The 13930-nt window shown below is 41.3% G+C and overlaps 1 protein-coding gene across 1 annotated transcript in view; it reads right to left on the bottom strand.

Moving 5' to 3' along the window:
- KLHL2 (kelch like family member 2) overlaps nt 1-13930 on the bottom strand; it is an 88810-nt gene that overhangs the window by 38623 nt on the left and 36257 nt on the right. The window contains exons 5-6 of the mRNA XM_075258014.1: nt 9570-9732; nt 671-780 (exon numbers count right to left, since the gene is read on the bottom strand). Coding sequence (XP_075114115.1) covers nt 671-780; nt 9570-9732 — 273 coding nt within the window. The remainder of the gene's footprint in view (nt 1-670; nt 781-9569; nt 9733-13930) is intronic.

The raw sequence follows: 13930 nt of genomic DNA, 5'->3' as shown, positions 1-13930 counted from the left end.
ATTTTCCATACAGCAGCTGGAAACTTGTGGTCACCCAGTAATATCAGAGCTGATCAGAGGCAAGTACAGCCAGACGCCCCAGGGCAAGGTGTTGACCAGGGCCACTGAATATAAGGAATTGCACCTTAAACCACTAACATTACCAGAGATTAATATTATAATCAGCAGAATTTCTGCAAACCGTTAACAGTAAGAGCAGCATATTAATTTCAAACACCCAGGTTTTCTTTCAGCTTTAAAGCAGACCACAAATTTACTACACAACTCTGCAGAATATTATACAGAGGTGATATATACAGTGATATGGTCTAGTTCTCACTAGACCATGGACTGTCCTCTAAATTAGATGTTTAGGTAATACTGTAAGACTTCATGCATAAAAGTATGCAGGCTGGGGGGGGTATCCCTTTTTTTTTTTTTTAAATGAACACTCAACAATCAGAGCGACTTCTGTTACGTCACAGCTCAAGATTGGATCTGCTCTATAACAATCACATTGTAATTGAGCACAAGAAGCCTCTCTTGCGCCCCCCCCCCCTCTAGTCTCTACAGTGTCATGAGTTGAGGACTAAATAAGTTTGAAGGAATAGCTGAAATAAATGCAAGTTTTACTTGGATGTCATGACAGCATTTGGTTTGCACTTATGGGAAACCAGTCAGCGACAATTACCTTCTCCTCTGACACCACAGTGAGCTTATCGCTGGCTATTAGGCTGCACACTTGTTCTATGCCAAGATTCAAGAACTCTTCACCTTGGACAATATCTGAAAAGTGTTGTTCTGTAAGAAAGAGAGACTATTAGAGTACATGAATGAATTATAATGGTCATTGTTAAGTGGATCTGTGGACAGGAATCCCAACAACCACATCCTCCGTCCCTGGGTTAGTACTTTGGATGCTTTCTTTTCTGTAAGTACCCTCGTGAATCAGAAGTAGCAGAGAAAAGGTCTGCCGTCTGTCCAATGTCATGGATATATTGTATGTCTTACATCATTATATGGAAAGAACTAGTTATGTTTTTCATCACATATTGATATGAGAGTCTAGTTTTCAGTGTTTATTTACATACAGCTATTACAACAGTTTCCTGGGATATATTTCATCTGACAACCTGCTGATCTGAATAAGGGGCAGGATCAACCAATTCTGGCTTGAAACTTCTGTTGGAGGAAAGAACCACTGAAAAGTTTAATTGAAAATCAGGATGGACAATATCGACTATACAAACGCAAAATAGACTAGAATGAACATTTCTTAGTCAATGCCTCTACATATAACCTACTTGGGGCATAAGAACCAATATTACCCATAACAAACGGCTGCAAAAGAACTCTACAATAATATGTATTTTTTCACAAGCAGAAATGAATCAAAACAGCCTTATAGGTCAGTCTCTTTCCTTGCTACATTTGCCATCATTGACCCACAACTCTGTCTAAATCTCTGTGGCTGCCATCTTCTCCAAGTGATATATAGTATTTCTGTAACTGACCTGCATAAACACTAGATAGCTGGTATGTAAGTGGCAGGCAAATACTAGATAACACAACCCCCTCCTCCTGACAGTACTCGTCCATCGACTTGTACTGGGGGGGGGGGGGGAGAAGGGGCGTTCCTCACCACTCAGTGTCATTGCTGGGCGATAAGGAACAACCCCTCTTACAGTACAGCGCTATGGACACTACTTTCAAGAGGGGTGTTCCTCACAGACTGTCAGAAACGCCCATCTGACAGTGAAGAGATATTAGTAACAACACCAATAGCTCTTCCCCTGGGGCACATAATGGGAAAGCAGACAGTGCGCCAAATTCAGTGCACTGTCTGCTTTCTAGTGGTATATAAAACTGCATGTGCCTGAGGACATGAAAGATCCTCTTTAAGAGGACTTTCAGTCCCCCATCCTCCTGATCCCTGGGAAGCCAGGCAATTGAACACTTATCCCCTGCTCTGTGACTTCCTATTTATATGCCAGGCTAAACCACTGAATTTTGGTTATTCATATATCACAATCCTGTTTGGATAGCGTACAGTTCGTGACATACCTTTTAACAAATGACACTGAGGATGAAAAATAATTGAGATGAGCAAGTTCACTTTAATTAACGAGTTGACTGTTTTGGATAATTACCCAGCTCTAGCTAAAAGCGCTCTAAATGCCCTGTAAAACTGCTGCTCCTTTAGCACTGAGTGACAATTTTCAGCATCTGCCTGGCACTTGCAGGTTGATATGCACATCCAAAGTTCCTACACATCATTATTGGTCTATGAGACTATGACAAAGCCCCCAAAGGCTGTAATCAGAACAGCCCCTTCATGTGCAATGACCCAGGCTCTCTGCACTGAACGCTGTACTATCCTCTAGCCCAGTGATGGCCAACCTTTTAGAGACCAAGGGCCCAAACTGTAACCCAAAACCCACTAAATTATCCCAAAGTGCCAACACAGCAATTTAACTTAAATACTCTACAGCTCCATAAATGGGGACAGTTACAAACCTGCAAAATAGTCGTGTAAGTGAGGCTTTACAGAGGTTTCAATGATACAAACAACTTTGAAGTGAAAGGTAATGGTTTGCATTTGGTATACTCTTGAACAAATAATGTTCACTATTTACATCGCACAATATCTGTTTTATAGTCACCGCACAGACTGTACAAATATCACATATGATATAAAACAAGATATTGTGTGATATAAATAGTGAAGGTGTCCCCAGAAAGTACAATGCGCACCACAGTGGGCTCCCACACAGTATTATACGCTTCACAGTGGGCTACCACACAGTATTATACGCTGCTTAGCTTACCTCCCACAAAGAGCAGCTGCGCATCCTCCTGACTGCAGGTGCTGATGAATGACGTCATTGCGCCTGTGTCAGGGAAGAGGTCATAGGCTTACACTGACTGCAGAAGCTATAGTAGAAGCTATTGCTCACTAACTGGGAATCCTGTACCAGATTCCCTGTTCGTGAGGGATCAGGGCATCGGCATGTGTGCCAACAGAGAGCTCTGAGTGCCACTTCTGACACACATGCTATAGGTTCGCCAACACAGCTCTAGCCACTCCTTTGCTTTAGCATCCAATCAGAATAAAACTTTGCACGGTAGAGATAAGGGCTGGTGCCCACTTTGGGCAGAGAACCCAGGGCACTACACAGAAGGAGCTACCTGCTGGAACTTGCAGTAGTGCTATGGGAATTAAAACATGATTTTTACAGCTGCTCTGTACAGATGCAGTAGGGTTAAACTAAACTTCTGCTTAAATTGGTGCAGTGTGAGGACTTTGTAGGCCACAAAAACAAATCAAAAGCCATTGGAAAAATATTTTCCAATTCAGCGCACTGTCTTCTTTCTAGCAGTATATAATACCACACCTCGATGAGAGCGTGAAAGGCCTTCATTAAAACGAGAGGGGGAAAAGAACCAAGATATCACGCTGCAGAAGTTTAACCAATTGCAGATGTTTGGGTTACATACACACGTGCTGTGTTTGCTTTATCCTGTCTTTTATTCCAAGAGTGAAAGATTTACATACCTACAAAACCCCCACACTTATTTTTATGCACCACAAACAAGTTACTTTTTAGCTGCCATTAACCATTCCCACTACATAAACTACCAACTCAATTAAAAAGCATAGGAGTGAGGGAGAATTTTTAACAAAAAGCTGCACTAGCAATGATCTGGCCCCAGTACAAGATCTAAAGAGATAGAGGTGGATGCCTTAAGGCACATCACATTATTAGGGAGGAAGTGTAAGCCTTACATTAACCTGAAACATTGAACTTGTTCCATGACAATGGGGCCAGAACTAATGTTTCTGACACTGCCATATTAAATGGGTTTTGGAAAATCAGTAAAAAGCAAGCTAACTGTATGACGTTAGATGTGTAGGGTGGTCTGCCTGTGGTATAACAGTGCACACCAAGGTAACATATCCATCAAGATTACCAGCGCAGTAATTAAAGGGCTCTTACGATAGAAGACATCAACTGCATATCCGTAGGAGGACAAATGCTGGACTGGTGACGGTCTCATATACTGTTACAGGAGATGGGTCCCGAGTCCCCACTGCTGCCCTAAAGCTGGGCAATGTTGCTGCACCTCATAATGCACAAGAGTCTATGGAAATGACAAGTGAGCAAAAAACAGTAGCTCTGACAGCATAGCAGTACCACTAAGTCTCCAATATCCCATTGAGGAAACATTGCTGGATGGGGATTTGATATTCAAAGGTCAGAAGGGCACATGGGACCTGGTTTCCCACAGAGAGAGAGAGACGTGGTCTTACAGTAATATGTGCATAAACACACACTGCCTATCATACTGTATTTGCAAAATTTCTTGGAAAAACAGACTTTACAGTCACCTGATCTAAGAGTCTTCTTCAGGTCAGCAGCAATCTTGACATCTGATCTAGCAGCATTTTGGATGCAGTTCTCACCTCAGGAAGCTGTAAGGATCTTTCTGTGATCTGCAATGTCATTGTAGCTACAAACCCATGACCTGACCAACTCAGACAAAGGACAGTTCACTGCTGTAGAACAGTATAGCAATGGGAAGGTGTCGGTCTTATATAGTAATTTATGTCTGTATAGTGTTAGAGAAGGAAAATGTGACACTACAAAAACATCCTCCAGTGTGCCTAGTTATTTGTACAAGTTTAGTTGGCATACTGTGTGAAAGATTTTTTATTTTTTTCTTAAATATATAAGACAATGGCGATGATTTATTATGCCTTGCAGGCCAGAAAAAAAAAAATAGTGTTTTAAAAAAAGTTTGCAATCAGGTTTTTCCACAACAATGTATGATTTTCCCATCTGCCCCTGCCACTCATTGATGGGGGTGTAGCATGGGTAGTGTATTAGAGGCACACCTCTCCGTCACTACAGGCTATCTACAGACTGGTAGAAGTGAAGCTTGAACATATACTGTAGTCCATGTGCAGGAAACCCCTGAAGGGCATGACATGGGTAAAAGTGAGGGAACAAATGTTTTGGATGCTAGTTTATTTCAGTATATTATCTGCAATTGTGAATAATATGCACGCCTATTCTTTTCTATGGCCCCCTACATACATCTGTAGTTTTTGGAGCTGTGTGTCTGGGCCATAGAAAAGAGCCACAAAATATGGAGCAAGTCCTATATCTGTGTTTTTTGGGCCAATATCCATTCAATTCAAGTGTATGGGTCAGTGAAAATCATAAATGGCACACAGATACCAGCGTGCCCCAGCCACTCAGGTTTCCTTGTCCCACACACCGCACATGAGATCTAAAGGGCTGGACCAGTGATTGTGAAGCTGTTGCCATCCTACTGCATTGCAAATAAGAGTGAGCGTGGTCATAACTACCGTAGATGAAAGCTAACTCAACTCTGGTGGGACTGGCTGACCTGCCTGACGTCAGGGGAATGAATAGTCTGGCATATTGGCATTGAAGATGCCTGAACTGGTTTGCCTTTACTGAAGATAAGGCACCAAAAGGTGTCTAGCAATGGCTTATTCGCCCTCTATTGAGAACCTCAGTATTTGGAGCATGGGGAGGGATGTTTGCGAGGAATAGTTCAGTCGGCAGCTCTCTAACATGTATATTCGGCTTAAATGGGTGTACGATGACCAGATTCGGTTCCTTAGCATTGACTTTATGTGCCGCACAACATAACTGCAGAGTAATCGGCTGGAGAGATGACACAGCAGAGCTGGATGTGTCCGCCCCACTAAAGCTTCCGCTGCATGTAATACATAAGTAGAAAGGGATTTGGCAGCCTTTGTTCATGCTCACTACCACCAATTCATTGTTCAGGGACTGTCATATTGTTTAAGTAGAAATATAAAATGTGAAAATAACCATTCATAAAGCAGACTATGCTAAACTGGGAAATATAGCTGGCAACAGCAATAGCAGATGGTGAGGAGGAAGAACAGAGTAGTCGCACAGCATTTGTACAATGAACACGCAGTACTGAATGTGGATTCTGTGGGGTAATTCTACATAGAAAAACAGTAGCAATGTGTCTGATTCCGTCTCAGATCTCCCAGAATACGTTATACCTATAGCTCATGCTAAATGGGTTACCCATCTTCTAAAAATCGATGGCCTAGTCATAAAATAGCCCATCAACTATAAAATCGAGGGGGGGGGGGGTGCGAGTCAGCAGCAATGCTCACGCACTGTAATTGTAGCATCTATGTTCATTGGTACTACAGCTCTGAATGGGACACTGCAGCAATACAGATAGCAATGGCTACTAAAGTGCTGAGAGTGAGAAGAGCCGCCCCAGCATGTGCACAATGCCAGGAGCTGCATGCTACAGCCAGAAAGTCGCACCCCTGACAAACCAAAATGAATTGTCAGGGATCAATCCTAGAGACAAACCAACAATTTTAATAAATGGAAATTCTCTTTAAATGTACACATTAGCTTTAATATGGAATAAGGTTTCTCCAATGTTAATTATTATTTAAAAAAAAAAAAATTATATTATATATATATATATATATATATATATATATATATATATATATATATATATATATATATATATACACTAGCTTTTACCCGCGACTTCGTCTGCAGTGAGTTGAGTATTGGGCGGACACAGACGTGTGAAACTGTAAAAGTGCTTTAAAAAGTTTGGTGGGCTAGCAAATGTGATTTGATGTGTTATATTGTATATGTTGTGATACAGACAATGTGATGTGTTATACAGCCTGTGTACAGGAGTATATATGTATCAGGCACTGTATATAGCAGTGATAGGAGATACATGTAATATATAGTATATACAGCCTGTGTACAGGAGTATATATGTATCAGGCACTGTATATAGCAGTGATAGGAGATACATGTAATATATAGTATATACAGCCTGTGTACAGGAGTATATATGTATCAGGTACTGTATATAGCAGTGATAGGAGATACATGTAATATATAGTACATACAGCCTGTGTACAGGAGTATATATGTATCAGGCACTGTATATAGCAGTGATAGGAGATACATGTAATATATAGTACATACAGCCTGTGTACAGGAGTATATATGTATCAGGCACTGTATATAGCAGTGATAGGAGATACATGTAATATATAGTATATACAGCCTGTGTACAGGAGTATATATGTATCAGGTACTGTATATAGCAGTGATAGGAGATACATGTAATATATAGTACATACAGCCTGTGTACAGGAGTATATATGTATCAGGTACTGTATATAGCAGTGATAGGAGATACATGTAATTATATAGTATATACAGCCTGTGTACAGGGGTATATATGTATCAGGTACTGTATATAGCAGTGATAGGAGATACATGTAATTATATAGTATATACAGCCTGTGTACAGGAGTATATATGTATCAGGCACTGTATATAGCAGTGATAGGAGATACATGTAATTACAATGTGATGTGTTGTATTGTGTATGTATAGTGGAAAGCTATATGTAAATGTGAGTAGAGTGAGGGCTACTCCTGAGGAGACAGTAAGGAGTGTGCAGGCAGGTTGAGGCAGGAAATGCCAGGCAGTGTGTGTGAGTCTATAGCTGGGGCTAGGAGTCCTGCTTTTGTGAGTCTCCTGCTAGGAAGCCATGTTGTTTAGTGGCACCAAAAGTAGCCTGTGACTCAATCCTGAGGGAAAACTATGTTTGTGGAAAATTGCACGCAAATCCGTGCAGACGTTTTAGCGTGATTGAGGAACAAACATCCAAACTCACAAACATCCAAACACACAAACTTTCACATTTATAATATTAGTAGGATATATATATATATATATATATATATATATATATATATACACAAATATAGATATAGATATATATGTACACACCTATATACACACACACACACTTTTTATTGCTTTTATAATGGATCATGTATGCATATAGGAGGATATGGGGTTCTATGTACAGTGCATACATCAGGTTTATAAGCCTGAATAGTTCAAGTAGTTATCAGAGCCAAATCTCACATTTATCCTATATATATGACCGTGCTAGTACTTTTCCTTTAACTTGAGTTACAGGTTTTTGTACTCTTGTCAGGAGAATTATGCCAGCAAATAACTTGTAGCACTTTGAGACCTCTAAGGCCATTCCTACAATTTTGCTTACCTAGTAAATTATCTTTAATTCTGTATGCAAATTGAGTAACAGAACCAAAAGGGTGTCAAGTCCCTGCAATTGCTGCAGGTCTTGATCCTAAACCCTACTCAACACCATCCCGTTTGCCCCTTTTCTGATGCCTCAGTCTTCACCCAGTATAAGCACAGTACGCTCTCTGCCGTGGGCAATAGTCTCACAGACATACTGCATTTGTCAATACAAACAAAATGTACCTACAGGTACTGGTGGAAAAGGCGCTATCAGGGCAAAAAGGGTCTAGTAAGCATAATTCACCAGATTCTTTAGAAGGGGTTGTCTCACCACAATGGATATGCCATGAATAATTGCTAGGTGCGGGTCCCAGAGGCGGAATTTCCTTCACTTGGCAGCTTTCAGGGGTCCCATATAATGACACTGCACATGTGTGAGCACCTCTCCATTTACTGCAACCAGGGCACCAGGTGAACTGGGATTCAGGGGGCCTGGAAATAAAGGTTGGCTTTAGGAGTGGCACCTTCATATACGGCACATCATGCGGATATACCATACATTTCTGTGGTGGGACAACCCCTTTAATATGGATCTATATTTTGAATCCTCATTTGCCTTCCATATACTTTTTTCCTGTAAGGCTCACTGGACGGCTTAGAAGAGTCCATGCCCAACACTCCCCTGCCACATATATTAAATCCACTGAATATGTATGAACTCCTGCTGAGAATGTCATTTATTTTCATTGCCCTGAGGTAAAACATAACCTCTACACTAGAAAGCAGTTGTGCTGCAGAAATGCCATTTCTTCAATTATATATTTACAGAAACGGTCGGAATATCAATAACTTGATGTGATTAAAGCCCAGTGCAAAACGCTTCTTTCAGGTTTATCTGACTATAGTTATGGTCCTGTACCCAAATTGCTTGTATACCGAGCTAGGATATGGGAAATGTAGAATTGGCCTGTACTGAAAACCTGCAGCTTCTGTCCTTGTGCCTGTGACAATGGGAGAAAACAGCCACTGGACGTAGCTTTCCTACCAAGCTTAGTAATGGCATGTTCACACTACAGTCATTACAGTCCATTGCTGTCATAAGATCTAAACATGATGGACACTTTCCTTCCTTATGCCCATTTACTTTTGTAACTAAAGACTTTTTTCTGTCAAAAAAGTAGAAAAAGCATTAGTTTTTTTTTTCTTTTACATTGTGGAAAATGCTGGCGGGTACATGATGGAAGGCCCTCCATCTGAATCTGTCTTAATATCCATTGGGAGAAGTGGACATAGGAAAAATAATTAATAATAATAATAATAATAATAATAAAAATACACACACACACACACACACACACACACACACACACACACACACACACACACATATATAGTGTGAACCTGTGTAACAAATTATTTGAATGCATATACATTAAGGTATTAACAATGGATTGTTGGAGTTACCTGCAAAGGTGTTAGCTTGATGTAACAGTTCTGTACATGCATGCATATCAGCAAACGCTCGGATCCCTAAACAGTTGGTTGGGTGAAGCTGGGATTCTAGAAACTCGCAGCAAGTTTTCCTCACATCTTGAAGCTGTAAGAGACTAGCTGCTGGCAGAAGAACCTGCAAACAGGGAAAGAGATTATGTTATGCCAAGAAAATCCTCAGACACACACGCATTCTGTACAGAAAAAAATATACTAAGAAAGCTTTTCTGTCTATGTGTACAGAACCTTAAGGCTACCATACACATAAGAGAAGCCTCCAGGTATCAGCAACACACAACTTTGCCCCAGCACACAAGAAAGAAAAATTCAGCACATTGAATATCAATGCCTGATCCTTTTGTTCTCAGGCTAGATAAGCCTCCTTCAGAACGGTTTGGCAGAGATTTGAAAGAATGAAGACACATGCATGCTCCGTGGAACAGAAGTTACAAATATACAAATAAGGTAGCAGGGAGGAATAGCAATTGACAAAACAAGCTTTCGGCTTTTACTTAACATGTATTGGCACCTTTACAATTTGACCTATTACAGATACAGAATGGAGACCTAGCTGCATTTACTTGGCCATATCCCCCATCAGTTGAACTTTAAAGGGGCTCTATCAGCAAGATCATGCTGATAGAGCCCCACATATGCAGCATACAGCATAATTTTGCTGATAGAGCTCCTTTAACATGTCTAATCGCATGGGATCATCCATTTAAAGGAAACCTGTCCCACTGAGCATGCTTTTTGCTGGATGAGGCAGGAAAAGAGGAGTAGACATGTAGGACTGTGCCCGACCAAAAATATACGGTTTCCCCATGAAGAGGCTGCATACAGACACTGAATGGGCTTTAAAATGAATGACAAATGAATGGGTTTTAAAACCGACTGCCTAGAAGCTGTCCCCCTACCCAGTTTCTCTTACGAATAGGACAGAGACCTGGCGGGCGGACACGGGCGCAGGTGTGAATGCCCCCTAAGTATGCGCCACTTTTTCTATCCTGTCTGTCACTTGAGAAAAGTGCGAAGATGCAAGACAGGTCAGGGACTCCTTGGCATGACTAATTTACTGTAAACGGATGTGAGTTACACCTGACATTTACACCAGTCCCTGATTCAATTTTTATGCATAGGGCCTCCTAGGAAATACCAGAATTAAGAGGTCGGACACTCCTCAAGGCAGGAAGATTAATATGACAGGTTCCCTGTACTGGCCTGGATGAGAGACTACACGCTAGTCTGTACCTAAAAATGAAGAGTGACAGATTTTCATGGCCATAGCTACTGACTTAGTCACACACCAATTTACATGGAAGCTGGTATGGAGACAGCGCCGCACCTCCCATGAGGTGACCTGAAGCAACCGCTTCAGGTGGCGCTATGCCAGGGCCCCAGGGAGGGCGGCATTTTTGCTTACCTAAGCCAGTCCAGGACAAGCTGTCCTGGACTGGCATAGCATCACCGAGTGGTGGATTGGGGAGGCTGCTGGAGCAGCGCTCCCTCACGATCAGGCAGAGAGGCTAACGCCACTCTACCACGCCCCCTTCGCTCCGCCCCGCCCTCTCCTCCCGGGGTGGGGAGGGCTTTCTGTCGTCCGCCTCGGGCAGCGAAAGAGTCAATTTCACCCCTGTATGGAGAGAGTCTTACACGTTGTTATAGCTCATTTCTGGATAAAAAAGGGATCAGATGGGTAAAGATGTATCAGATTTCGGTCCTTATTACTCTCATACACATTAGATCATACGTGTGTCTGCTGACAAACCTCAGACGTCTATGGCCACCCTTCAGTATAAAACCCATTTAGACTAGAGATGCAAACGTAAAATGATTATTTCCACATTTGTCGCTGTCTACAGCTGTAATTGTAGATATCTGGGTCAGACGATCAATGACTCACAAGATTAACAAGTTATTTATTTATTTAGTATAACATGCAGGAACACCTCCCAAACACAAACTATACAAGCAAACCCAACAGGATCTCCAAGTATCACTGGAAACAAGTCCAAGAGGGATGATACATAACATTCATTTCTTACACATTCATGGGAAGAAAATTTGGAGTATTATTACGACACGGTAGAGCAGCCAGATCTATGCAGATTCTGATCAAAGCATCTTATGTATTCTAATAATTAACAATGAGTAATTATAGTGTAGGTATGGCACAGCACTGCAATACCTAGAGCTGTGGGGTTCCAACACACAGTATAATATTGATGGCCTATCCCAAGAATAAGGGCTATAAATCTTAGAAACTGGATATACCCTTAAGTCTAAGGCTTCACGTAGCACTGAAGGAAAAAACGCAGCTGCAACGCATTGCTATTTTTCCCATAGGAAACCTATGGACTTTTTGCTTCCATTATACCTATGGAGAAATCACCAGTGTTTCTGTAGATGTAATGGACCTGCTACAATTTCAAAAACGATATTTCTCCGTATGTGTGGATGGGATTGACTAGAATCCCATCCACATTACAGGGACTATAAAACAAACACTGTTTTTTTGCCAAACCACTTACACCACATGGGGCCCCAGCCTTAAGTGGTCTACACCAATAACAGCAAAGACTTCATCCAACTTTAAAGACTGGGTCCCTATGTAGTTTAAACATCATGAACTGACTGCGTTGGAAATGCTGCAGCAAAAAACGAAACTTTTACAGTACCTGTGAAGTGGATGGGATTATAGCAGAAAAATATGTGCAGCAGAAATGGTGCTATTTCAAAAACGGTCAAGTTTTTGTAAATAGCAGTATATCAATTACAGCTACGGAGACGCTAATGTTTTCCCTACAGGTATAATAAGCATGTGTATCGCTTCGGGAACAGATGCCGCATTCTTTTCCACAGCGTTTTTTTTGTCTGAGGCTCACCATATAGGGCTGTAGCCCAAAGCTGCTTTTTTTTTTTTTTTTTTTTTGGCACGCACACGCTATAGTCGCAGCGCTGCTCTGTAGCTGATAATCCACCTCTAATGTGCAGCCCTGCACAGTCAGGCAAAGAGCAGCAGTGGGACAATGGCACACACCAGTAGAATGAGAAGAAGGAGGGGCCGTCCCACAGCTAGAGAGATAGAGAAGGGGTGTATGGGAGGGAGAGAGGGAGAGAGGGAGAGACAAAGACAAGAGACAGAGGGATAGAAGAGAAATTTGCCCAGTAAACCCCTTTAAGGGGCCAATGTAATTAATTATTTTGTGTATGTAGGAATGGAGTTAGGTACTTGTGCACATTCACATTACAAGTGCACTTTTTTTTTTTTAATAGATAAAACACACACTTGCAATTTACCAGCAGCAGAGATTAACATTATAGGCTTGTTACTCATATCTGCACTTACATAGCTGGCTAATAATGTCAGCTATTCGCGCTGTTTACCCTGATTCATTTTGCAGTTAAAAAGCATAAAATCTGTGGGTGAATGACAGAACGTGCTAAAAATACACATTCATAAAAATATCTGCAGTACACCCAGTTAAACTCTCAGTGCTCAAATGTTTCCTATAAAATGTGTACACCAAAAGGAGAGATTATTTTATTATATATAAATATATAGGATTAGATCTCTCATTACCTAGGAAACTTACAAGGAATCTTAACTGAACAGTACCTTCCATTTCCTTCAATACAAATCAATGTACGTCCTACCTCGCAATACCTGCTGCTCGTCTGTTCCAGACACCTCCAATTATTACCTATCTTAAAGGGCCCCTGGCACAGTGTGCATGCAGTATGTTATAGAGCAGGAGGAGCTGAGCAGACTGATACTGAATCTTTTCCCACATTTCTATATAACTTGTCATTCACTCATTTAAATCTCTGCTCCTACTTATCTTAAGAGTCCAGTGGGCGGTCCAAGTCAGTGAGTGACAACTCTATAAACTTAGTCCAGTTCTTAGCGATTGACAGTTGACTTTCTAAGCCCGAAAGGAGCAGAAAATTAAATGAATGACCAACAAGTTCTACTGAACCTTTGTCCACAGAGCTAGCAATCTGCTCAGGCCTTGCAGCTGTATAACAGGCGGCAGCTTCTCAGACAGCACATTCAGTGTCAGAGCTCACCATGTAGCTGACTCTTATGTAGAGTATAATTTTTTACATGAGATCCTTATCCTTGACTAAGGAGATGGCGATGAATGTGTGTAAACCGCTACATCAAGGACATAGAGACACCAACATGTCAGTAAATGTGTTTAACAAAGCGTTCCAAAAGCAACAGAAGAGCAAGTTTACATAACCATCTCGTGGCGTGAGACACAAGTGAATCATGGGTTTAGTCACCAACGTGCGGGCACAACATGCTTTTCGTATCGAGGATTTAATCA

The sequence above is a fragment of the Leptodactylus fuscus genome, chromosome 1 (assembly GCF_031893055.1).
Source record: "Leptodactylus fuscus isolate aLepFus1 chromosome 1, aLepFus1.hap2, whole genome shotgun sequence".
NCBI lineage: Eukaryota > Metazoa > Chordata > Amphibia > Anura > Leptodactylidae > Leptodactylus > Leptodactylus fuscus.
The sequence above is the reverse complement of the archived record's forward strand: the minus strand, read 5'-3'. Positions and strand labels throughout refer to the sequence as shown.